This window comes from Thamnophis elegans, chromosome 4, assembly GCF_009769535.1.
Source record: "Thamnophis elegans isolate rThaEle1 chromosome 4, rThaEle1.pri, whole genome shotgun sequence".
NCBI classification, from domain to species: Eukaryota; Metazoa; Chordata; class Lepidosauria; order Squamata; family Colubridae; genus Thamnophis; species Thamnophis elegans.
In genome coordinates, this window is record NC_045544.1 from 94,181,783 (window position 1) to 94,205,266 (window position 23,484).

At 40.9% G+C, this 23,484-nt stretch overlaps 1 protein-coding gene across 1 annotated transcript in view; it reads left to right on the forward strand.

Annotated features, from left to right (window-relative positions):
- Positions 1–4,344: 4,344 nt before the first annotated feature.
- MTA3 (metastasis associated 1 family member 3) overlaps positions 4,345–23,484 on the forward strand; it is a 139,369-nt gene continuing 120,229 nt past the window's right edge. The window contains 2 exon segments of the mRNA XM_032215812.1: positions 4,345–4,721; positions 19,827–19,894. Of these exon segments, the coding sequence (XP_032071703.1) occupies positions 4,694–4,721; positions 19,827–19,894 (96 nt within the window). The 5' untranslated portion in view covers positions 4,345–4,693.

Below are 23,484 nucleotides of genomic sequence, written 5' to 3' on the forward strand. Positions count from 1 at the left end.
GCAAGATCTTTTTTCCATGTTTTTTTTATTTTAATATAATAATCGATAGAAAGTAAGAAAGCAGAAGTCAGTGAATGTATATCAACAATGACATACTTTTCCCCTGCTTCCTGTGTTTGCCTTCAAAATAGATTACTCTATAACCTAAATCAGTGATGGCGAACCTTTTCGGCACCAAGTGCCCAAACGGGAATGCACATAAGTGCGTGTGCATGTATGTGCGCCAGAGTGCCGGAAACTTGAAAGACCAGCTGGCTACTGTGCGCATGCCTGTTTTTTCAGGCCCGGAAATGGCCCAGAAAACGCCAGAAAGTGGCCTGAAAGAACCTTGAAAATGGCCCAGAAAGCAGCCTGAAAATGGTCTAGAAAATAGCCTGAAAAACAGCCCCAAAACAGCTGCAAAATGGCCCAAAAATGGCCAGAAAAAACCACCCTGTTTTGGGGCATTCTTCGGGCTGTTTTCCAGGGACAGCAAAGACCAAATGGCTGGCATGTATGTGCACACAGGAAACCAAAGGGCAGCTGGCGACAGTGCGCATGCCCACAGAGTGGGTTGTGTGCCACCTTTGACAGGTGTGCCATAGGTTCACCATCACGGGCCTAAATAATCTTCAATTCAGGGGTCAGCTTTGTATAACCCTCCTGATAATGTTACCAAGACTGCTAAAAATGGCAAGTGTGTCTTTCCTAGTATTCAGTTGCTATTGAATTCTAGAGTTAACTAAGCTGGCAACTTCTCACAACTAGCAACACTTTCTGATGTTTTTAGTTTCTTTTCAATCTCCTTATATTTGTGCAGGCTTGATAGACGTCATGCTCTATGGCCCTTCTTATTTGATGATTCCTATTGCCATTCCCCTTTAGTGATCTTGAATCCTTCTGGAACATGCATATCTCCAGCAGCCCATCTTTGTTTACTAGTTATTTTTCTTCCTTTTCTTTCTAACTTCAACTTTCTTCTCAGCTTCCTAGTCGATTTCAACTCCTCACACCTACACAGTATCATTCCCTTTATGTTGTGTCTCCCCCCCCCCCACACACACACACTCAGGGGATCAGCTACAAGTAAAGATTGTGTATTGGGACGGTCATTTAACAGTTTGGCAAATGTTTACCTTTTCATTCTCCTTCACCTGAAAAATGCTTCTTATTGGCTCCACTTCAGCTGGAAGGGCATATATTTATGTATTTATTATCTGCCTTTATCATTTTTACAAATAACTCAATGTGCTGAACATATCTAACACACCTTCCTCCTCCTATTTTCCCACAACCCATAAAGTGGGTTGGGCTGAGAGACTGTGACTGGCTGGCTTCCATGGTTAAGACAGGCCCTGAATTCATGTTCTTTCACTTTCTAGCCTGGTGCCAAAACTGGGTTGTTTTTTCACTAAAACAATTTTTTCAACAAAATGCTTTACCATTTGTTTTCAGAGTAACTTCGCCCCAAGAATTAAATATTTCATGAATCTCCTTATCAAAAGACCATCTATTACCTCAAAGATTTTCACATTTTGCATTCCTAGAAATACAACCTTTTCTGCTCTATGTTATACCAAAATCCTCCCATGTCTACAAGGGAAATAGATCATAGCTTTCCAACATGACCCATAAAGTACAACATTTCATTATATTGTCATTTCATATATTGATAGCGGATAAAATATAACCCAAATGTTATTTTTGTAAATATTTTCTTCAAATGGTAATCTCAATTTAGTTAAAGAAAACACTGCCCCACTAACTCAAATTTTGTAAGTAAAATATCGATTTTAAGGAAATATTTATTTGGTAGTAACATAGGAATATCTCAGAGCATAAGTCAAGTGAGGGATATTAATTTTAATATTAATTTTATCCTGCAAACTTCAGGGGATTTTAACTCATTTGTACCCATCCATTCAATCTTTTCTAAAAGATTAAACATATTTATTTCCACATATGTGATATGTAAATTTCCAAATATTGAATATAATCATAAAAACTACAAAGCCCTTTTTAAAAACAAAACAAAACACAACTATTGATATTAGGACCTAATAGAAGTAAAAAATATTTATCCCAATTAATCTTATCAGTAGAATACTTTCCAAAACATTGCACTATCTTTACAAAATTATGCAGATTAGAGTACTGTTAATAAATTGCTAAAATATCATCAGTATATAAAAATAAGTTACATCCATTCCCTGCCAAATGCCAATATAATGCACTTAATATCGAAAAACTGTCCTACAATGATGGTCAGAGGTTAAAAAAAAGGTCAAATTAAACAGCAAAGATAAAAGCAGATATCCTTAATAAATGCCACATTGTAGCTCAAGAATCTGAAATAATTCAATTTGGCAGAAGTTTGCATATAATAAATCTTACCTGACTGAACAAAGTCTCATGGAAAGCCATATTTAATTATCACTTGTTTTAAAAATTTGATCAGAATCAAATCAAATAACTTTTGCGGCATTTGAAGATACTAATACAGAAGACTCCATTCTCTCCTTGTTTAAATCCAATACAGTATATCAATTAATAACATGTCTGATGATTTTTGATAAACTCAGAAAGGGAGACATGAATTGAATTATTATTATTTATTACCACTTGACTCTCAGCAACTCTTGGCGGTTTACAAATGATTTCAAACATGAAAAATAGAAAAATAGAAACCATAAAAATGAGTAAAGAGAAAGCTCTTCAGGCCCCTTTGAATCATCAGCATAGTGGGAGCCATTTTTAACTTGGAATGGCATCTCATTCCAGAGTACAGGTCCTGCTGCAAAGAATGCACTTTAGGATCCCAATCAATGGCATTGCTTAATTGAAGGAACTTGAAGTGTGCCAATTCTGACAGATTGAATCCGCTGGGCAGCTGTGAAATTTTCTGCAACTATGTAGCCAATATAGTGGTAGTTATCTCAGTATTGACTTTAATTAATAAAATAGAGCTGTTCAGAAGTATAAAATTTAGGATTTTTCCTAGTTTTAAAATCAACTTATTGATACTTCTTAAAAGAATCATTGCACACATCAAAAAATATAGGACTTCGCAAATGCTTTATAAATAGATATATGAACTGTATATCTATCTTGATCTTAATTCTTCCAGATTTTGGGGAAAATTGTTGGGCATCACATTAAGTCAGCTCTAACCCCAAGGATTTTAAAACATCAGAACAGGGCCATGAATTCAGTCTTTGGTCCTCTTCCTCTGTGAAATTTCAAATCTTCCATAAGGAGCAATGTTCGGTTGCAGGCGGTACGCCCCGGTACGGGCATACCAGAGCCTGCCCAGAGCACTGGGTACTGTTCAGGTACAGTGTCTGCCCGAGCTCCTTACCTGTTCTTTAAAGCCTTTGCGTTTCTGCACATGGCACGTATAGCACCTTTGTGACACTCCGCCAAGCAGCTGGACCGTTGCGGAGGCATCCCTGGCAGGTATGGGGCATGCAAGCGCTGCGTCCATTTGGACGACGCCAGGCTCATTCCAACCGTACCGGTTGGAATGGGATGCAGAACCCACCACTGATAAGGAGCCTTGCCCCATATTTGCAAGCAAGGGACGGGGATGCAGAGCATATATAAACTGTTTGTGTTAGTTTACAAAAAAGGTTCATCTATGACCTTTTGACCGCCATGTGCAACAGTAGTCCTGGAGCATGGGATAGGGAAAAACAATAAAAAGGTAAACTTTAGAGTAGGATGATAGCCAACATGGAATTATGGTCCATTTTGCAACCCAAAATAGGGATGCAGAGGCTCAGTGGCTAAGATACTGAGCTTGTCAATCAGAAAGATCGGCAGTTCGGTGGTTCAAATACCTAGTGCCGCATAACAGAGTGAGCTCCCGTTACTTGTCCCAGCCTCTGCCAACCTAGCAGTTCAAAAGTTTGTAAAAATGGAAGTAAAAAATAGGGACCACTTTGGTGGGAAGGTAACAGCGCTCCGTGCGCCTGCCAGCCACATGACCACAGAGATGTCTTCCAGCTGGCTCTTTTGCTTTGAAATGGAGGTGAGCATTTCCCCCCACCCCCCAGTCAGGAACAACTAACACGTACAAGTGCGAGGGGAACCTTTACCTTGCAACCCAAAGCTCTTCTAGACTTATAGTGCTCTCTTTCTCCCAAACTCCTATGGATTTTTGCCAACTATGCTTCTTAGTCCCATTTTTTTTATATCCTGACACCTCTGCAGATGTAGAAGGTACCTGTGAGCACACTTTCTAAGCAGGTCAAACCTTGAGTTCTTGCTTGAGAGCACAAAAACGACCCCAGTGTGTGACTCTTATACCCCCCCCCTCTCCACCACGATACCTAGATGAGTTTCCTCTCTCCCCCACTTTCCCGAAGACAGAGCCACGGGGGCAAGTTTGTTAACCCTTCCCTCTCCCGAGGATGACGACGATGACGCTCGCCCTCAGCCAACAGCCATCTCTCTCTGCCCTGCCCTGCCCAGCGAGGCAGGCCTGGCCGCTTTGTTTTAACCCTTCGCCTCCTGCGCTTTATTCGGATCCCCTCCCCCCTTCTCCCCCAAGCGGGTTGGTCAGAAAAGCTGCAGAGCCGCCCGGCACCCTGATTTGCCCGGGGGCGAGTGGCGTAAAAAGTAGCAACAGCAGCGAGAGCGACTGAACGCTCCTCCCCTTCCCCAGCCCGGCGGCGGCGGCGGCGACAGAACGAGGAGGGTGCAGAGCGCAGACATGGCGGCTAACATGTATCGAGTGGGAGGTATGTGGGGGTCCTCGGCGGACGCGCCACGCGCCCCTGCCACTGGTTTGCATTCGCCAGGAAGGCCCTTGGCTCTGAGCCGCGGTCGGTGAAGGGGGCGAAGGGACGGAAATATTGAATGGGGGGGGGGAACAGGAAGGAGGAGAGGGGCGTGCAGGTTGGAAGCCGAGCTTAGCCCAACACCCGCCTTCTTCCCCATCCCCCCCCGGGACAACGAGCCCCGTGGTTCCTTCCAACGAGGAAACCTGACGAGAGAGGCCGCCACCCACCGTGTTGAGGTGGTGATGGTGGAGGAGGAGGTGGTGATGATGAAGGAGGAAGGCTCGAAGTCCATAGGAACTCCTCCGCCCGGGAATTGTAGTCGCTGGGCTAACGTTTGTGGGGGGGGGGAGGGAAACCGAGCATCCGAAGTGAGTTTCGGGTTGGAAGCCTTTCCCCTCCCTCCCTTTCTCAAGTGTGGGGACTCTCAGGCGTCCTCAGCCGTGAAGAAACGCTTTCTGCCAACGGGCAGGCGGCCTTCCTCAGTGGGTCCTTTAAGAGGGGTAACCTTCTGTTGTTGAAGGGCGATAATGCAGCAGGGCCCAGTGTTTTCTTGCAAGCGTCCCCCTTGTCCGTTGATTCGCTTGTCAGTCCCATTCTTCCAAAGTGATGAAGCAGCTTAAGCGTTGGCCTAATAGTATTAGGTAGACTTGGGTTCAAAACGCCATTCAACTACAAAAAATGTGAAGGTTTATTTTGGACTGTTCCCTACCTTTCGTCCCAGGCTGCTGCATAAAATTGGAGGGAAAAGGAAGAACCAGTGTGTTGCCTTTGAACTCCTGGATATAAGGAAAGGCGGGATATAAATGTGATAAATATATAAAACAAGCATGCTAACAAATAGTTGCCATGTGATAAGATGGGTGGCCAATACATTTTATTTATAAATAAATAAATAGTATTAGAATTGAAATTCTAGCAAGAACATCCATCAGCAACAGATAGCTGAAGAAATGGCTTATAGAAGTTATCAATTCAGTGGAATTCTTTAAAAAAATTAACGAAAAACTATTCCATCATTCTCAGTCAGTGACACTAGTTTGTAATAGAAAGGTATTCCCTTTCATGCAGGGCATGATTAATCTATTAAATCTGCTACCTAGAAAGCTGAGATGGGCTCCATAGAAGATAAGTGTGACAAAATGCTTGTCTTGGTAGCTTCTGGCTAGTGTCTAGCATGCTGTAATTGGAAATAGGAGGAACTTCTAAACATCCATTACCTATGTTGGTATGTGAGTTGTAAAAAAAAAAGTTTAAAAGGCTAGTAAGCAATCATACTTGCTAGCTGCTATAGAAACAATTCAGATCTCATCCCGCTTTAGGCATAAAAGCCAGCTGGATGACTTCGGGCTTTTTGCTTTTTCTCAGCCCACATCAACCTCAGCAGGCAAATTGGTTGGTCAATTTTATTTTGTATTTTATTTAAATTATTTGCTGTTCATCTCACGGCAAGATTGCCTTTTTCAATGGATGAACCAATGGATCAACACTCAGTTGATCTGAGAAAAGCAGATCTTGTGGGAAAATCCTTTTTGGGAAAAACACTAGGAAGAAAAAAATTCATTTTCTTTCCCTTATCTGATCGATTACAACTTGAAGCCATCCAATCAAGAATCAGTAAAATCTTACCGTGAGGGCCTGACTCTATTCCAGATGCTGCTCTTCACCTTAAAGTAAAATACCTTTCTGCAGCAGCCTATTTAAGAATCAGCTGCTTTAAATAATGGATAAATCAAAGTTTCTGGAGTGAGTCATTAGTTCAGCTTATTTTTGCTAATAAATCCATTTACTCTTAGAAAGATTGTACAGATCTTTCTTCCTAAGGGCTCTCCATGCCATAACTCATACAATTTGGCCCCAATACAAGAAGTCAAACAAGGATTGGACTGGATTTTCAGAATAATACATTAAGAATTTCTCTATACTGTTTCAGGACCTTTTTCATAGCTATTTCTGATCCTGAAATACTTCTGCAGTAAATATATTCCATATAAGAGAACATACTAATGGGATTCAGTGCTAAGATGGGGATGGCTTAGGGAGTGTTTGTATTTTCCTAGAGGCAACTATTGAGTAATACATGCTTTACTTCCTTCCCTCCTTTATTCCTTTCTATACCTGGAACTTGTATCTTAACTTTTCACTGGCTGTTTTGGTTTGTCAAAAAATGAAAGCTGTTCATTTCTTACCGGTACCTTCTTCAGTGAAGATGTCAAGAATTGGAGTAAAGTTATACTTAAGTACTGTTGGCTTTAGGAGATGGTAAACCTGGTCTTTATTCTAGTTGGATGTGTATGATTATTTCTAATAGCTTTAGATTATTATCATCACTGCCTTTATTATGCACTCTTTTTGGTCTCTAAGTTGTACAAAACAATGAAAATATTCTCTCCATGGAAATGAAAACTTGAATATGAAATCATGTATGAAATATTATCTATCATGGGAAGGTCTTTTCTGGTCATAGCTGTTTTGCAATTGTGTGAGAGATGTTACATTTTATGACTATAATATAAACCCAAGTTCTTGTAAAAGTATCAGCTGGAGGATGAGTTGCATAGCTATATAAACAAATTGGACAATATAAATTAAAACATTGAAATAAAATGTCCCTCCCTAATATTTCTAATGCAAAAAAAGGAAAGGTAGACTTGGGTTTTCTCTGGTACAGTCTTGCTGTATGTGCTGGAGGTTTGCTTTCCTTACTAAAAAAAAACACTGTTGAGAGAACCTAGAAGGCAAAGAGAAATAGACCCATCTGTCCAGGCCATAGCTACATTCTCAAATAATGATGCTAAAAAGTAATAGTAGATTGGAACAAAGGCAATAATGGAGAATTGGAAAAAGTGAATGAAAGAACGGTCCTTTGAGGAAACAGAAGCAATGGAGGAGTACAGAAAAGCTATATTTTGAATCTGCGGAAACAACCTTGCAGATCTAACAGCCAGGGATTCCTGTTTCTTACTTAAGACAGATACCAAGGATCAGGACAAAAGTACCAGAATTTAGCAACACTGCCATATGGTGTGAGACCGTTCAGTCTGTGACTCTTCTTTGTGGGGGAATACTATGGGTACTTTTGATGTCCACCCCCTCTCCGTCCATTTAAATGTTCCAATAAAGGAATCTCCAGTACAATTTGTAGTGTTTCATCTCAAACACACATTTAGCACATTCTGATGTTCATGGCAATTAGACATATTTGTTCCCAAAATTAAAAATAAAAGAAGTAGAAGCACAAGCATCCATGATGCCAAATCTGGCCAGAGGTGTGTCACGCTTTGGTGATGAGCCTGTCATGGGATTACTGTTACTCCTTTTATGGTTATATGTAGACTAGCTCAAGACCAACAGGTTCTTCCTGCTTTTAGTAAAATTTCTTGGAATAACATGCTGATTGGCTTTCCTTATAACATCATGAAGCCAATGAACACTACTGTTGACAACTGCCTTTCCCCTGTTGTGGAATAGCATTTGAATGTACAGCTGAGATGAAAAGAAGAAAAGGGAAGTCATTAACTTCAAATATTCTCCAGATGTGTTTAATTTCTATCAGTTTCTGCCTATGTGACCAGTGACAAGAAAAAAATTGTAGGAATTGTAATCTAAAATTCTGGAAGGCATGAAATTACACTAAATAAATCTGATAAATTTCTGATGTCTATCTTACCTATAAATGAGAATGGCAGAATTTTTCATATTCCATTTGAAGTTAGAGATGTGTAACATAGAAAAAAAAAGAAAGTTTAACAAATTAATTTATATTCACCCCATACAGTTTTTTTTTTAAATCAGGGTTTTCTCACAACATATTCTTAACATTATACTCCCATCCATTCTTATTCAATATTAAACCTAAGAAGTTTAAGAAGAAAGTATTCCCTAATAAATGTGAAGGATTGTGGCTCTAAATTGTGGAATTTTAGCTTATCCGAAATGTGTTTCTATTGACGTAGGTTTCTTAAATCATACCTGAAGGAAGATGAAACAAATTAATGCAGCATTGTCCAAAGATAGCAATAGGAATATATAATAATTGAGTTCCTTTAGGGGAAAAAAGGAGTGATTACAACTCAGCTGGCAAACAGTGAGTTTTCATCTCCAAATTATATTACTTTTTCTCTTCTCCCCTAATTCTCCATTTCTGGCTTGATGGACTCTATAGGCCGGTGATGGCGACCCTTTTTCACCCCGGGGGCCAAAAGCACGCTTGTGTGCCCATTCCCATAATTTAATGCCCCTCCCCCGGTTGGGCTGTTTTTCTCCCTCTGGAGGCTTCAGGAGGCTTCCCTGAAGCCTCCAGAGGGTGAAAATAGCCGAAAATCAAAGCCGAAAGTCAGCTGGCCAGCGCATGCATGCGCTCTGGAGCTGACAGGGCAACGCCTCGCATGCCCTCAGAAATGGCTCCATGTGGCACATGTGCCATAGGTATAGGCTGCCCGGAGTCCCTTTTTTTTTTACAAAATGTAGTCATATAGATTTTGTGAATTAATAAATAAAAAATATTTGTCTATGGGAAAGTTTCATTGTTTTAATTCCTCTGGGAAATTTTACTAGCTATAATATGTGCAATAATTTGATTCTCCCAACCACAGTTTTACTTCACCCTACCCTCCAGGGTGATAACAATTTTGGGACTGAACAATTCACATGTGTGGAAATTATGTTGAGGGCAATTAATAAACCTCTGAAGTGTTTGCCATGTTGCTAAGAGGCCTACATATGCTTCAGTATTTGCCTAGTTTGTTAACCCTTCTGCTGCTCTGGTCCTTTTCAACATTCTAAGTTAATCAAACCAAGCATGATTAACCAGATACTATACTTTGCTCATCATCACTTTATCCACTGAGTATTAATTTATTAGTTTAGTATTTTACTCTGCCCTATGCCAAAAGTGTCAGTATTCTTTCTTTTTATATGTTGTATCTTCATAAAATTCATTTATATGTTCTAGTACAGTCTTTAAGCAGGCTGTATTACATCTAATACCCTCTTTTCCTGAAAATAAGACCTCCCCGGATAATAACCCAATTGGGCTATTGAGTGCATGTGCTATAATAAGCCCTATCCTGAAAATAAGCCTTTCCTGATTGCAACATAGCAGCACCAATGTGGTGACTACACTCGCCGCCTTCTGCACCTCAAAAATAATAAGACCTCGAAAATAAGGCCAAGCATTTATTTCAGGGGTCAAAAGAAAATAAGATCCTGTCTTATTTTCAGAGAAACACAGTAGCAGTAAAGTGTTGAATGTTTGTTTCCTAATGGAAATAATGCCCTGCTTTATGAAAATCAGAAGAAAGAATTTGGAAATAAATGTTTTAGTATTGATGGTCAAAACTAGTTCAGTTCAGGATTGTGCCCTACTTAATTTTTTGTATATTTGCATTAGCTTAGAATTTCAGTTTAGATTAAAAAGGCTTTGGTGAAAAGATGTGCAATTACAAGATATTTTATATAGCAATAACTGCCCTTATTTCAGAATGTCATAAAAAAACAGTAGAATAATATGTTTAATTTAACTTAGCCTTCCTTATCTCAGCTTTAGATGAATTAGGTGGCTTTTAATAATTCCTTCTCTCCTCTGAATTATAACTGAATTCAGTTTAGAATGGACTGAAGCAAAGTAATTTATACCTATTCAAATGAAATAAAATAGCATTTTGCTTTCTCCTGAAAGCTGTGAGAAGGATGTTAAGACTTTTCTCAGTCCTGGAAAATAAATGCTTTTGTTTTTTAATCTTAAGGAGCTTTTTACCTCCTGCACTTTTTATCTTTTGATGTACCAGAAGGCCTGCAATCATGCCTCAAGCTTCTTTAAGGCAGTGACGTGAGGTGAGGGTTACCGTTGGTGAGGCAAGACCGCAGCAGCAGCGAGAAGCAATGTCCCTGCCACTGTGTCCAACAGACGTCTCGCGTTTATGGTGGACATAAACGCGATACTCCTGTCGGACACAGTGGCGGGGGTGTTGCTTCTCGCCGCGCTGTGCTGCTTCGCCCCCCGCCTCCTCCGTCCCCGCTGACATTCCAAAAGGACATTCCAAAAGTATGCCGCTGAGGAGCAGCAGAGCCGGGATCATTGCTGCTCAGGTGGCCCCCACCTCCAGCAGCTTGGGTGTCCTGGCTCCGTCCAAGCTGCTTGCCGTCGTGCTCCATTGTCTTGCCCCCCCGCCTCCTCCGATGAACAATCCTGCTGCCCCGGCCTGCAGCCAGCCCAACACCAAACAGGGAGGAGGAGGAGAAGAGCGGTGAGTTCTTGTGCCGGCTGGCCGGCCAGGTGGGGAGCAGGTCGGGCGGGGGGTGGGTGGGCTGGCTGGCTGGCTGGGGAGGGGGACACCTGAGCGACCATGATCCCTCGCCAGCCAGCCAGCCCACCCACCCCCTGCCCGACATGCTCCCCGCCTGGCCGGCCAGCCGGCACAAGGAGTCACCGCTCTTCTCCTTCTCGTCGTCCTCATCCTCCCTGCTCAGTGCTGGGCTGGCTGCAGGCTGGGGCAGCAGGATTGTTCGTTGGAGGAGGCGGGGTGGGGGGCAAGGCGGTGGAGCCCGACGGCAAGCAGCTTGGACGGAGCCGGGACACTCAAGCTGCTGGGGGTGGGGGCCACCTGAGCGGCCATGATCCCCCTCCCCAGCCAGCCCACCCACCCCCAGCCCTACCCGCTCCCCACTTGGCCGGCCGGCCAGCACAAGGACTCACCGCTCTCCTCGTCCTCCCCGCTCTGTGCTGGGCTGGCTGCAGGCCGGGGCAGCGGGAATGTCAGCGCTTGGCGGCTCCCGCAATGCAAAGTGCCCGGCGGCTCCCGCAATGCAAAGACCCGGGTCTGCCCAGTAGAAAATGCCGGGCAGAGAAGAAATTGCTGCTGAAGAACCTCTCCAGAATCAACCTCGATGGAAACTGCTAGATTGCGCAGTCGCTCAAGTGCCCTTGCACAGGCATGATTCGCTGCTCCCAGATCAGGAGCCGGGAGAATCAGTGCCGCCTTTGCATACAAATTTTTTTGCTTTTTAACCCTTTCTTAACTTTTAAAAGGCAAAAAATTCCTTATGCAAAGGAGGCCCCGAGTTCTCTGGCCTCCTATAGTTAACACTGAGAGCAGACACCAAGCCACTGTGACTTGAAATCTGGTAGCAACTATCCTGGCTTTAATTATTTAAAAAAAATTCTTTAAAATTCTTTCCTTTCCCTCAGGAGACTGGTGAGGCCCCGCCTCCCCTGCCTCTAGTGACTGCACGTCCCTGCTTTAAGGTATGGCAGAATGGAAAGGAGGAAGTGGTATGGCTACTTAATGCTTGCTGTTAGATTATTGCTTTGGGCAATTGCACTTCATGTCAGTAGGAACAAGGAATTGGAATATTACATGGCCAGATTTTGAACAATGTATATTAGCTTGTAGCCCATAAGGTAAAGGTAAATGTAAAGGTTCCATCACACATATGTGCTAGTCGTTTCTGACTCTACGGGGTGGTGCTCATCTCTGTTCAAGGCTGAGGAGCTAGCGCTGTCCGAAGACATCTCCGTGGTCATATGGCCGGCATGACTAAATGCTGAAGGCGCATGGAATGCTGTTACCAAAGGTGGTTCCTATTTTTTACTTGCATTTTTACATTCTTTCGAACTGCTAGGTTGGCAGAAGCTGGGACAAGTAATGGGAGCTCACTCTAGCAGCACTATGGATTCAAACCGCCAAACTGCCCATATTGTAGCCCATAATGTAGCCCAAAAACAGGTTACACAAGTGTAGCCCCACACTTGCAAAAGTGTGTTGTCTGGTTCAGTATGCAGTTTGTGCTGTTTAATCAGGTTGTACAAATCATTTCAAGACATTTTGTGTGAAATGGAACTGTTATTTAGAATGTGTAGTGCAATTTTGAGCATTTTATCTGAAGTTTGGAATAGCACTGAAATGACTTGAAATTGCCAAAATACATAAAGTAGTAGATTCGTATTCAAAATCAGACATTTCTTCAAAGTTCATGTATACAACTTTTCTAAATAAAGTGTTTTGTATGCTCTTTGTCTTTCACATTGACTATATCATCAAAGGGTGGCATTTAGGAAATTAAGTTAAATTATACTTGTAATCCTTTGTGCCACTTACTAGTGAATAAAGACATTGTACTTAACAGAACTGGAGGTGGGCATACTTGAGCATACTTTGTGGGCATACTTGGAATATTGATACAGCATTGTGATATTTCACCCAATAATCACCTAGAATTATTTTGTTGATTGTGATACCATACAAACTGATAAATAGAATGAAATTAAATTAAAAAACCATATACACCAAAAGGGAAAATGGTAAGGTTGCTGCCCACTGTACTAAGTAGCTCCTCAGGTTATCCTACCCACACAATTGGCTGTGATTTTTATGATAGTTGGATAGTAGTTCTGAACAGAATTGAACTGCACTTAACCACTGTTTTGTTTATATTAATGCTCCTGTGGTCTGTAGGGAACACAGTAACGTGAATAATGCAGTGTATATCTGAGTATATACTCAATATACATGGTAACTTACCTAGCATTCTAGATTTCCACTATTTTAAGATTAAATAAAAATAAACAAATGAGAGTGTCAGCCTCTGCTTCATTACTTGCTTTCAGCTGCCATAGAAATGGGAAGGGGGCATGGTATTTGGGATGGGAATAATTGATACAGGAGTGATAGTTTAAAAGGGAGTTTTGTTCTCACCATCTTCTGCTCATACTGATGGCAGATGTTTGGAGTTGGTCAAGGCCAACCATCCTGCATACCAACCTGATGATGCTTCTTGGAGATGCACCTACATGACACCTAAGGAATTTGCAGATTGGGCAATCGGATGGTGGTTGTTGGAGGGAGGGGATTGGGCAAATGTTTGATATGTATGATTTCGCGTGTTTCTGCCTCATACCTTGCTTTACTTTGCTGCTATCTTTTCATAACCAGTAAAAGTACTCTTAATTCTAGAAATGGAGTTAAGTGGTTTCTTTCTTGGTTGCTGAAGGCGACGTGCTTGACATTAAGCAAAGTCTGACTTTCATGCTCATCCTGGAGCTAATACCTTCCGAGGGGAGTGTAATAAAAACAAAACCTTCAAAGAAATGTCCAACCCAGGCAGCGACCAGGAGGACAGCTTGGGGGCTGCTGGATCCTCATGCCCTTTGGAGATGGAACGATTGGCGGAACTGAATTTGGAGGAAAGATCTGTCCGTCCCAGGTGGTCGTTGGGAGTGGGACAGAAGTATGATCTTGAGGAAATTCTGGCTGGAATTACAACAACCCGACATCAGCGACCGGCAGCTGCCTGGCAGGAAGCTGAGAAGAGGATCTCATGATATCTCACGCTATGAAACTCTTCCAGGAGGCTTGGGAGAAACGTCATTTTCGCAAGAGCAGGTCTGGAAGAGAAGCCGATTTCCCTGATCAAGAAGAGAGACCTGTAGAGGACCTGTGTCACCCAGGTGTGGGGGGGTCCTGGGGGGCAGACAGTGGAGCTGATCAGGATGGGAGAGCCCCAGCAGCAGCAGCAGTAGCCGCAAGAACCCTTCCAAGGGGGGAGGGGCCCCCGCAGACGCCAGATAGCAAAAGTTTCTCCTCTTGGCTTGAAATTTGGAGGTGACCCAAAGGAGCTAGGATTTTTCCTGGTGCAGGTCTGGAATTTCATGCAACAGTTTGGAAAGGATCTCCCCAATGAGGAAGCCAAGGTAAGAGTTGTTACCATGGTGTTGGAGAACAAAGCGGCATCCTGGATGGTCGCTCTGTATGACAATGACTCTCTCCTGCTGAGGAACTATAATAGTGGCCGCCCTGAGAAAACGCTTTGATGACCCGCTCACCGAGCGAAAGATCAGAACCAAGATGAAAACCCTTACTCAGGGAAAAAATCCAGTGGCTGAGTATGTCCAAGAGTTTTGTGAACTGTCGGTGTATATGCGGGTTTTGTCGGAGGAGGCTTCGATGCACAGTTTTATGGATAGCATGAACCAAGATATATATCAGAACTATGTTAACAGCCCCTCCCCCTCCCCCCCCGCAACCTGCAACGCTGATACGAATTGGCAGCAGATGTAGAGATCGATCTAGTCAGGGATAAATACTGGGAAGACAGTGAGAAATGTAAAAATCCCCCTCCCACCTCCTCCAGAGGAGCTCCGAAGGGAGGAAAAAGTTGGCCTGCAAGCAAGCTCCAGTCTACTGCTTGTTTCCACTGTGGGAAGGAGGGGCACCGAGTAGCGAACTGCCGCTCAAAAATTGGCCCAAAGCCCCCTGCTGCTGGGAAGAGGAAGCCAGACAACCTGGGAAACGAAAGGACACCGCCATGAAAGGGATGGATCCTGTTGAAGATTTCCATCCCAACCAAGAAGAAGAAGAACCATCCTTTCTCTTGGGGGAAAGTGAAACCGACTCCGATGACAACCATCTGGTAAGTCCCTTATTGGGTCCCATAACCATTCCAGTAGAACTTAAAGTGCCCTCTACTGGAGCCCAAGCGAAAATGCTGGCCCTTTTAGACTTTGGATGCACGTGTTGCATAATACATCCTTATCTACATGGAAGCACGTGATGAACACGTGACTTTAGTGTAATCAGTTCTCAAAAAACTCCGGGCTGCTGAACTTTATGCCAAATTGTCTAAATGTGAATTTCATCAGTAGAAGATAGATTACCTGGGCTACCGCATCTCCCACAATGGCATCGAGATGGACCCGGTGAAAGTCCAGGCTGTCACTGAGTTGGCACCTCGGATATTTGATATGTATGATTTCGCACGTTTCTGTCTCAGACCTTGCTTTACTTCATAACCAGTAAAAGTACACTTAATTCTACAAATGGAGTTAAGTGGTTTCTTCTTGTTTGCTGAAGGAGGCGTGCTTGATAGAAAGTATGTGTAGTGGGTTCCAAAGATTTGCAGTCATGTTGAAGACCAAGATGTCTTGTAGTGCCATCCTAAAAAATAGCTGCATCATAAAGGGTACTTTAAAGCGCTCCTTAAAATGCAGAATTGGCTAGAGAGGAAAAATGATGAAAAGGATTCAGATATTAGTTTAGCTTCATAGTCAAATCCATGTTGGCCTGCCTGTCTGCCTCCCTCCCTCCCTCCTTTCCTCCCTCCCTCCCTCATAAACTACTGCATCATTAATTAACATACAGATATTTGGTAAGAACTGCAAATAACTATTAATATCTTAGAAAAGACAGTCCCATATTCCACATGAAAGGCATGCCTCTTCTAACTATTAAACACATTTATGATTCTGGGTGTCTTACAATATTAAAAACCACAACACAGGAATGTGAAATTCACACAAGCCCAAAACCTGAGAGAAAATTTCTACAAGATGTTCTATAGATGGCATTTAGATCCTAAAAAATTGGCCTCAATGTACTCGAACTTACAACCCAAATGTTGGAGATGTGGTTCTCTTGATGCTACATATTTTCATATATGGTGGACTTGCCAAAAGGTTAAGGCATTTTGGATAAAAATATGGTGGATTATACAAAATATTCTTTAAAAAAGGATAAAATTTACTCCTCAGTTATTTTTGTTCGGTATAATTACTGATTGTACAGTGGTAGAGGTTAATCTGATCTTGCATTTAATAACGGCAGCGAGACTGTTGGTTGCGCAATACTGGAAGAAGGAAGATTTGCCTACAATCCAAGAATGGACACTGAAAGTCACAAATTTAGCTGAGCTGGCGAAAATATCTGCATATTTTAAAGACCATTCAAATGAGAGATACAAACGAGACTGGAAAAAATGGATCAATTATATACAAAATAAATACAGAACCAAGAAATTCCAGATAGCTTATGCTTAAGATTAGGAATGATTTGAACTGTTTAAAGTTAACTTAGCAAGGAGGACCTAAGATCAATGCAAAGAGGTTATTAATTTCTTACTTTTATTTTTTATCAATATATCTTAGACTGTGGTTGTTAAATATCCATACCGTGTACGGGTTCTGGGAAGTTGGGGGGGTAGGTTTTGGGGGTTCGGGGGGGAGGGTGGGGGAGGGAATTATTCCAGGTTTGATTTTAAAGTAGTATGAGTGCACATATATTTTACAACATGATATTGTCAATGTAATTGACAATATCATGTTGTGATATGTGATTATATGTCATGGAAATGAAAATAAAATATTCTAACACAAAAACCACAACATAAAAACCATAGGGTGGAAGAGAGTGGGCTGGGGTTGGGTTCTGGCCTACGGCATCCATATCTGTCGATCTGGAAGCTGACTCTTTGCTTCCTTTTCCCAACTTACTTTCTGTCGTTCATGTTCAGACAGGTTTGTTGTATTGACAAAAATTCGCAATTTGAACATTCATTAGTACAGTAATTTTTGTACTGAACAAAAATAAATAATTGTACATTGAAAGAAAGACATTTGAAATGAGTCCTGATTTTCTTAAGCTTTTAAAGTTCCATTGCACATTAGTGATTAACTTACTCTCGATAGACATCTACATAGTGGCCTACAAATCTCTTTTCAAACGATCCTATTGGAAGCAATCCCACTGAATGCTTCCTACAAACTATTTTTAATTATTTCAGTCTCCCATAGTAAGTGATTTTTCAGATAAATTGGATTGCAATTTACAATTGATCTATAACCCTCCCACAGGCTGTGAAAGGGTTATAGAACAATACTTCTAAGAATCCCTGGATGCGGTTACCCTAACATAGATTATGAATTATCCATGCCTGAATGGAATGGAGTATAGCTCTCATAAAGGATCATAAGCATTTCTTAACATCTTCCTTATTGTTACTTTGCTTCTTTAAACTGTTTTTCCCAAAGACTAAAAAATGCCAGCTGTGGCAGAGCTGTTTTTAAGGAGCTGTAGAGAAGTGATGTGCTCTACACCTAACTTCAAAGTATCATTTTTATTTTGAATTTAAACACTATCCAGCCCTAAAATTTAATTTGAAGATTAAAAGGGGAGGGGGTACATAAAATTGGTCTTTAAATTCTTAACCTTCTCATATAGAAGATAGAAGGGAATTATTATCTTTTGCTCTAGAAAAAAAGGCAAATCAGCTGTGAAAATTGAAAACAAGCAGATTCTCCAGTTGAGGTTGCAGGAAGGTCTAGGACTGGGTTGTTACGTCCTTTTCTGCCCAGAGACTGAGTCATAATTGGAGCCATGCCTCCAGTCCTCTCTTGCTTGGCTCCAGTTCCAACTCAGTCTTTGCCATATAGAGACAGAATTTTGGGGGGTCTTTATTCTGATTGAAAATTCCAAAGTATTCCAAATTACTAGACTTTCCAAAACTCAATTGATTGAGAACTGCTAGGGAGTGTTGGGCATCGGGGCTATAACAGCGGTGTTGAGACAGCTCGCGATGGGCCAACATTTGAGTGAGGACTTGAGCCGTCTGTACAGCGGTGGCCATTTTAGTCCCACAGCAGCGCAACTAGAATAGAAGACCTCAGCAGGAGATCTTCGGCTGCACTTAGCACCCAGCCTCATCAGCATGCAGTTCCCATCAGGCTGAACCAGGGCGAAGTAGCACAGAGGAGCGGCATTGTGTGTAGGGTTGGCCATATTGTTCTCCTCAGGGGAGCGGCGTTACTAGAAGTGTTGGCCATTCTCTCCAGTCAAGTTTCGCGCCAAAAGCCTTGCAACAGAGAGAACCAACGGCCGCTTAGCAGGTTGCTTCAGATTTGGCAATTTATTTGAAGATTAAAAGGGGAGAGTGGTACATAAAATTGGCCTTTAAATTATTAACCTTTTCATATAAAAGATAGAAGGGAATTATTATCTTTTGCCGTAGAAAAAAAGGCAAATCAGTTGTGAAAATTGAAAACAAGCAGATTTTGATAAAATTTTGAGAGAATCTTCCCAAGGATAATCAGCAATGGAATTTACTGGATTGTGTGGTTCCCCTTTGCTACAGTTATTTTATGAAGCAGTTATTAAAGCAGGGACTGGAAAGGCATTTATCACCTGTCTTATAGTCACAAGATTGTTGCATGTATATTATGGAAGCCGGATGGATTGTCTCCAAGATACTTCACAACTCTGTGGTTCCTTATAGTATATTCTACTCAGAAAAAAAGCCTTATTATTAGATTGGATTAATTATCCACCATATTTTGGAATGAAAAGCTACAGTCTTGATCCAAAATGCAATGGTTTCTGAAGCTCTTGCGAAAATATACTTACTTATTAAAATAAAGGCCTGTATAATTCATATTGATGTAAAGAAAGGTTTCTTATGCAACAATAATTTGGATTTTAAAATAGAGAGTGTGTATACAATTAACCCTTAATTTAACATGTTTTGCTTTAACAAATTTCAGATGCAAGCAGTGGAAAAAGTATATGCTTTTGTCCATGCATAAAATCTTACTTGGAATTTTACACATGTGTAAAATATATGTGAGTAAAACATTGCACTCCTGTTTTATGCATGTATACATGCATAAAGTCTCAGATGCATTTGATAAACTATTTTGCTTTAGCAGATGCCTCTTACTCCATAAGTGGTTAAATAATGGTTTATCCTACACTGAAAGTTTATTGTATTAATGTTTGAAACACTACTGAAGAATCTATGTTTGGAAGGCTAATGTATTAGAGATACTAACATGAAAGTCAATTTTGTGCTATGTAACCATCTATTTTTTTCTGAACCTCTTAACTTTATAAGTTAGTTAGAAATTGCCATTTTCAGGCCATTTCAGGTTGAAAGCATACACTTACCTAATTTTATGTTGTTCATGTAATAAATTTCTTAGCACCTGATTAACTTCACTGTTACAAAAATAATTATTTGAGAATTAATGTACTATGGGAATAATATTTTTGAAATTAGATATTTTAATGGAATGACAGCCATTGCTGATAGAAGGATTAATGATGTTTTCCTTGTTTAGGCCTGGGAGGTGAGAAGATAATTTATTTATAAACTATACATTTTTTGAACTAAAATAAGACCACGTGTTCTTATTGCAGAAATAAGAACAGTGTGTGCTTGAACTTTAACATGGATCATCCTATTTTTTATTTTGTTGTAATACTTTTTGAGGAACTTTAAATTTATTTCTTTTTTTTACAGATTATGTTTATTTTGAAAATTCTTCAAGCAATCCATATCTTATCAGGCGAATAGAAGAACTTAACAAGGTAGGAATTTCAAAAATGAACTATAACTTACTCTTTGGGAGACAGTTTCTTCTAAGTTGCTCTCAAACTAAGAAACGGATTTCCTTAGAAAATGTATTGTGTTTGATCATCCTCTGCCTAAAAAAGAATTAAGGAATATCTTTTCAACTAGCACTTTTTAAAAGAAATGCTTTAGGATTTTTTTCCTATTTATAATTTTAACTGTATTTTATGAATTATTTTCTGCTTATGTATTTATTGTATAGTTTATAGTTGTAAATATATAAGTAACGGTATAAATCAAGGAATATTAAATAACAAGGGGATGTTATTAATTCTGCTGTACATAATCTTGTGACTGCTATGGTGCAAGCTAGAAAGTTGTTCCAGATGAAATCTAGTTGAATTAATGTGTGAGAACCAGTGAAATGCAGTAATTATGATAAGAGGTGTTGGGGCAAATTAAGGCAAGGAAAAATGGAAAGCAATCACCAAGAACACAAAGTAGTCCAAGGAGAATGATTGCTGCTGTAACCAAAACTGATCTGAGTTTTATTAATTGGTAATGTCTGGAAAAACCCCACCTACTGATATAGAATAACTCCTAAAGCTACAGGTAGTCCTTGAGTTATGACAGTAATTGGGACTAGAATCCCAGTAATTGGGAACATTTCGCTAAGCGAAATGGTCGTAAAGCACAATGTCATATGATTGAATTGCTTAGTGATGGCAATCCAGCACTCCTTGTTACTGTTATTAATTAAATCCCACTGGCTGTTAGGTGAGGACCAACCCCAATCCAAGACCAATTTCTAGCTTGGTCCTCCCCAATCTCAGTAGATTAAGGAACTGCCTATTCTGCCTCCTCTTACAACTCTCCCCATCAATCTGTCTCCCTGCCCCATCACTCTTCTTTTGCCTAACTTATTCTTCAATGGCAGTGGTACTGAGGTTGAAGTAGTGGTGCAGGGCCTTTAGAAGTCTGCCAGCCACCACTGCCCCTAGACCTCTACTTCAGTCCCAGTGCCACTACCACAAAGAATGCTGCCTCAAGTACTGCACTGTGACCAGCCAGCACCATAGTACAAAGCCCAAACACTGTTCTTGCAATGCTTTGGAAAGTTTTCTGATGCCTTCCAAAACAGCATGAACAGTGTGTACTATTTGGAAAACAGCACAAATGCTTCACCTGGTCTGGCCAGCAACTGCCTTGTATAGGGTCATGCTGTGGATGCCTTGTCAACAGAGGGAAGAAAACGGTGGTCCACTCAGTGTGGCAGGACTTGCAAAGAGCAGGGCGGCAAGGGGGGCTGAGGCTTTGCACTGTGGCGCTGGGGCCTATTTGCAATGCAAGGCTAGAGGATGAGTGAACAGGCTGGGTTTAATCCTGGCTGATATACATATATACACAAATGTGGACATTCCCTTCATGCAGCATATATTGACTTTAGGTCAGCTTTCAACCCAGTGTTTAAATCTAAGCTGCAGTATACATTTAAATACAGTCAGATGCAGTAACCAAGGACATGTCATTAAGGAAAATCAGTCAGGAGGAAAATTAGACATTGTATTATTTATTTTATAAATTCATAGTTTTTTCTCTTAAGTACCGTATTTTTTGGAGTATAAGACACACTTTTTCACTTCCTAAAAGAGGGTGAAAATTTGGGTGCGTCTTATATACCGAATGTAGCCCCGCCCACTCACCGGCCCTCACCCTTTGGCTTCTTCCTCCCAACAATTTGCCTCCTTGCAGCAAACAGTAACAGCCTGTTTCAGTTTCAGCACCGCCTGATTAGTATAAGCAGCTGATTGTCGGCCTCCCAACCATCAGCTGTTTCAGGCTGCATGCAGGCAGCAATATGCTATGGCAATCCCTGCAGCCTGAAACAGCTGATTGAGCCAGACTATCAGCTGCTTGTGCTAATCAAGCTGTACTAAAACTGAAAGTGAAACTGAAATAGGCTTTTTGCTGAAAACTGCTGAAACTGGCTGTTTACTGCAAGGAGGCAAGTCAATAACTATAAATGCTCATAGAATGTTCAAATTATTACACTTATTTTTTTAAATACTGCTTTATTATTGATCTAAACAACTTAACAAAATGAAGAAGCTTTTTAAAAATAAATGCTTGATTTGAAGAGGCCCAGTGATATTGTATCTTCTTTTAAATAGCAGAGAATAATGCATACTTCCAGGAAGCCTCATCAATTTTAACAGCATCAGTACAAGTATAGACTGAAATGTAACAGTTTCCTGTTGTAATATTAATTGTAATATTAAGATAAGGCAGCTGAGTTAGACCCTGACTTAATCATGTTTGGAGTAGATCTAAACATTAGATCGGGCGGAGTTAGTGTGACTACATTTAAGAAAACTTTCTGGCATTAATATACTGCCATAATGTACATTTCTCCAATTCTTTGCTAATTCTATGGGCCAGGCACACATGCACAGAAATATGCTGCAAACCGCGTATATCATCTGTACTGTTTGCTGTTTGATGCAAGGAGGCAAATTGCAGAGGCAGATTTTTTTTTCTTGTTTTCCTCCTCAAAAGCTAGGTGCATCTTATGCTTTGGAGCATCTTATGCTTTGGAGCATCTTATACTCTGAAAAATATGGTAACTCTTACTTTCCATTCTCCCAGATTAGCCCATAGACATACCAGTTTACTTTTGTACACTTATGATGCAGTAATTCTGTTATTGAGTTCCACTGGCTTTAAAGTTTATCACTTATCACACAATATAGTACTGGGGTGAAATTAAAAAAATATTCCAAGATCAAGATTGGCATTTTCTCCAAAAGCCTCAAATAGAGATGCTGGAAATTAGAGGGGCAGTCAATTAGCAATAGCAATAGCAGTTAGACTTATATACCGCTTCATAGGGCTTTCAGCCCTCTCTAAATGGTTTACAGAGTCAGCATATTGCCCCCACAGTCTGGGTCCTCATTTCACCCACCTCGGAAGGATGGAAGGCTGAGTCAACCTTGAGCCGGTAAGATTTGAACCGCTGAACTGCAGATAACAGTCAGCTGAAGTGGCCTGCAGTACTGCACCCTAACCCACTGCGCCACCTCGGCTCTTTTGAGCAGGTTAAGATTTTTAAATAAAACATTTTGGGATAGTTTCTCAAGCTTTAGGAAACAGAGTTGCCCACCTGGATTGTATGCACAGAGATCTGTCTCAGCTATTGAAACTTATTTTGTCAGAGGAACACAGTCTGTTAGTATTATTAAACTGTTTGGAGTCAGAGTCTGAGCACAACTGCTAGAAGGGACTCAGGAGTAACAGTAAGATTGCCTTAGAAAGAATCCAAACAAAAATTTGAGAAGTATCCTTCAGATTACCCAAAGGCAGCACTTTTAAAGGAGCACTTTCAGGAGTAAACCTGAATCAAGTCCCTGGATAAATATATTTACCTACTGGATAATATACCACAATCCTGGTGAATTGACTAATACTGGTAGACAACTTCAATTTTTTCTTGGGAAACAGTTATCCCAACGATGTGACCGTCATATCAAGCTAGATCAGTTAAAGCAAAAGAGCTTAGACAAAGAAGGCCAAACAGGAATTGCTGCTTTCTCTTACAACATATGTATAA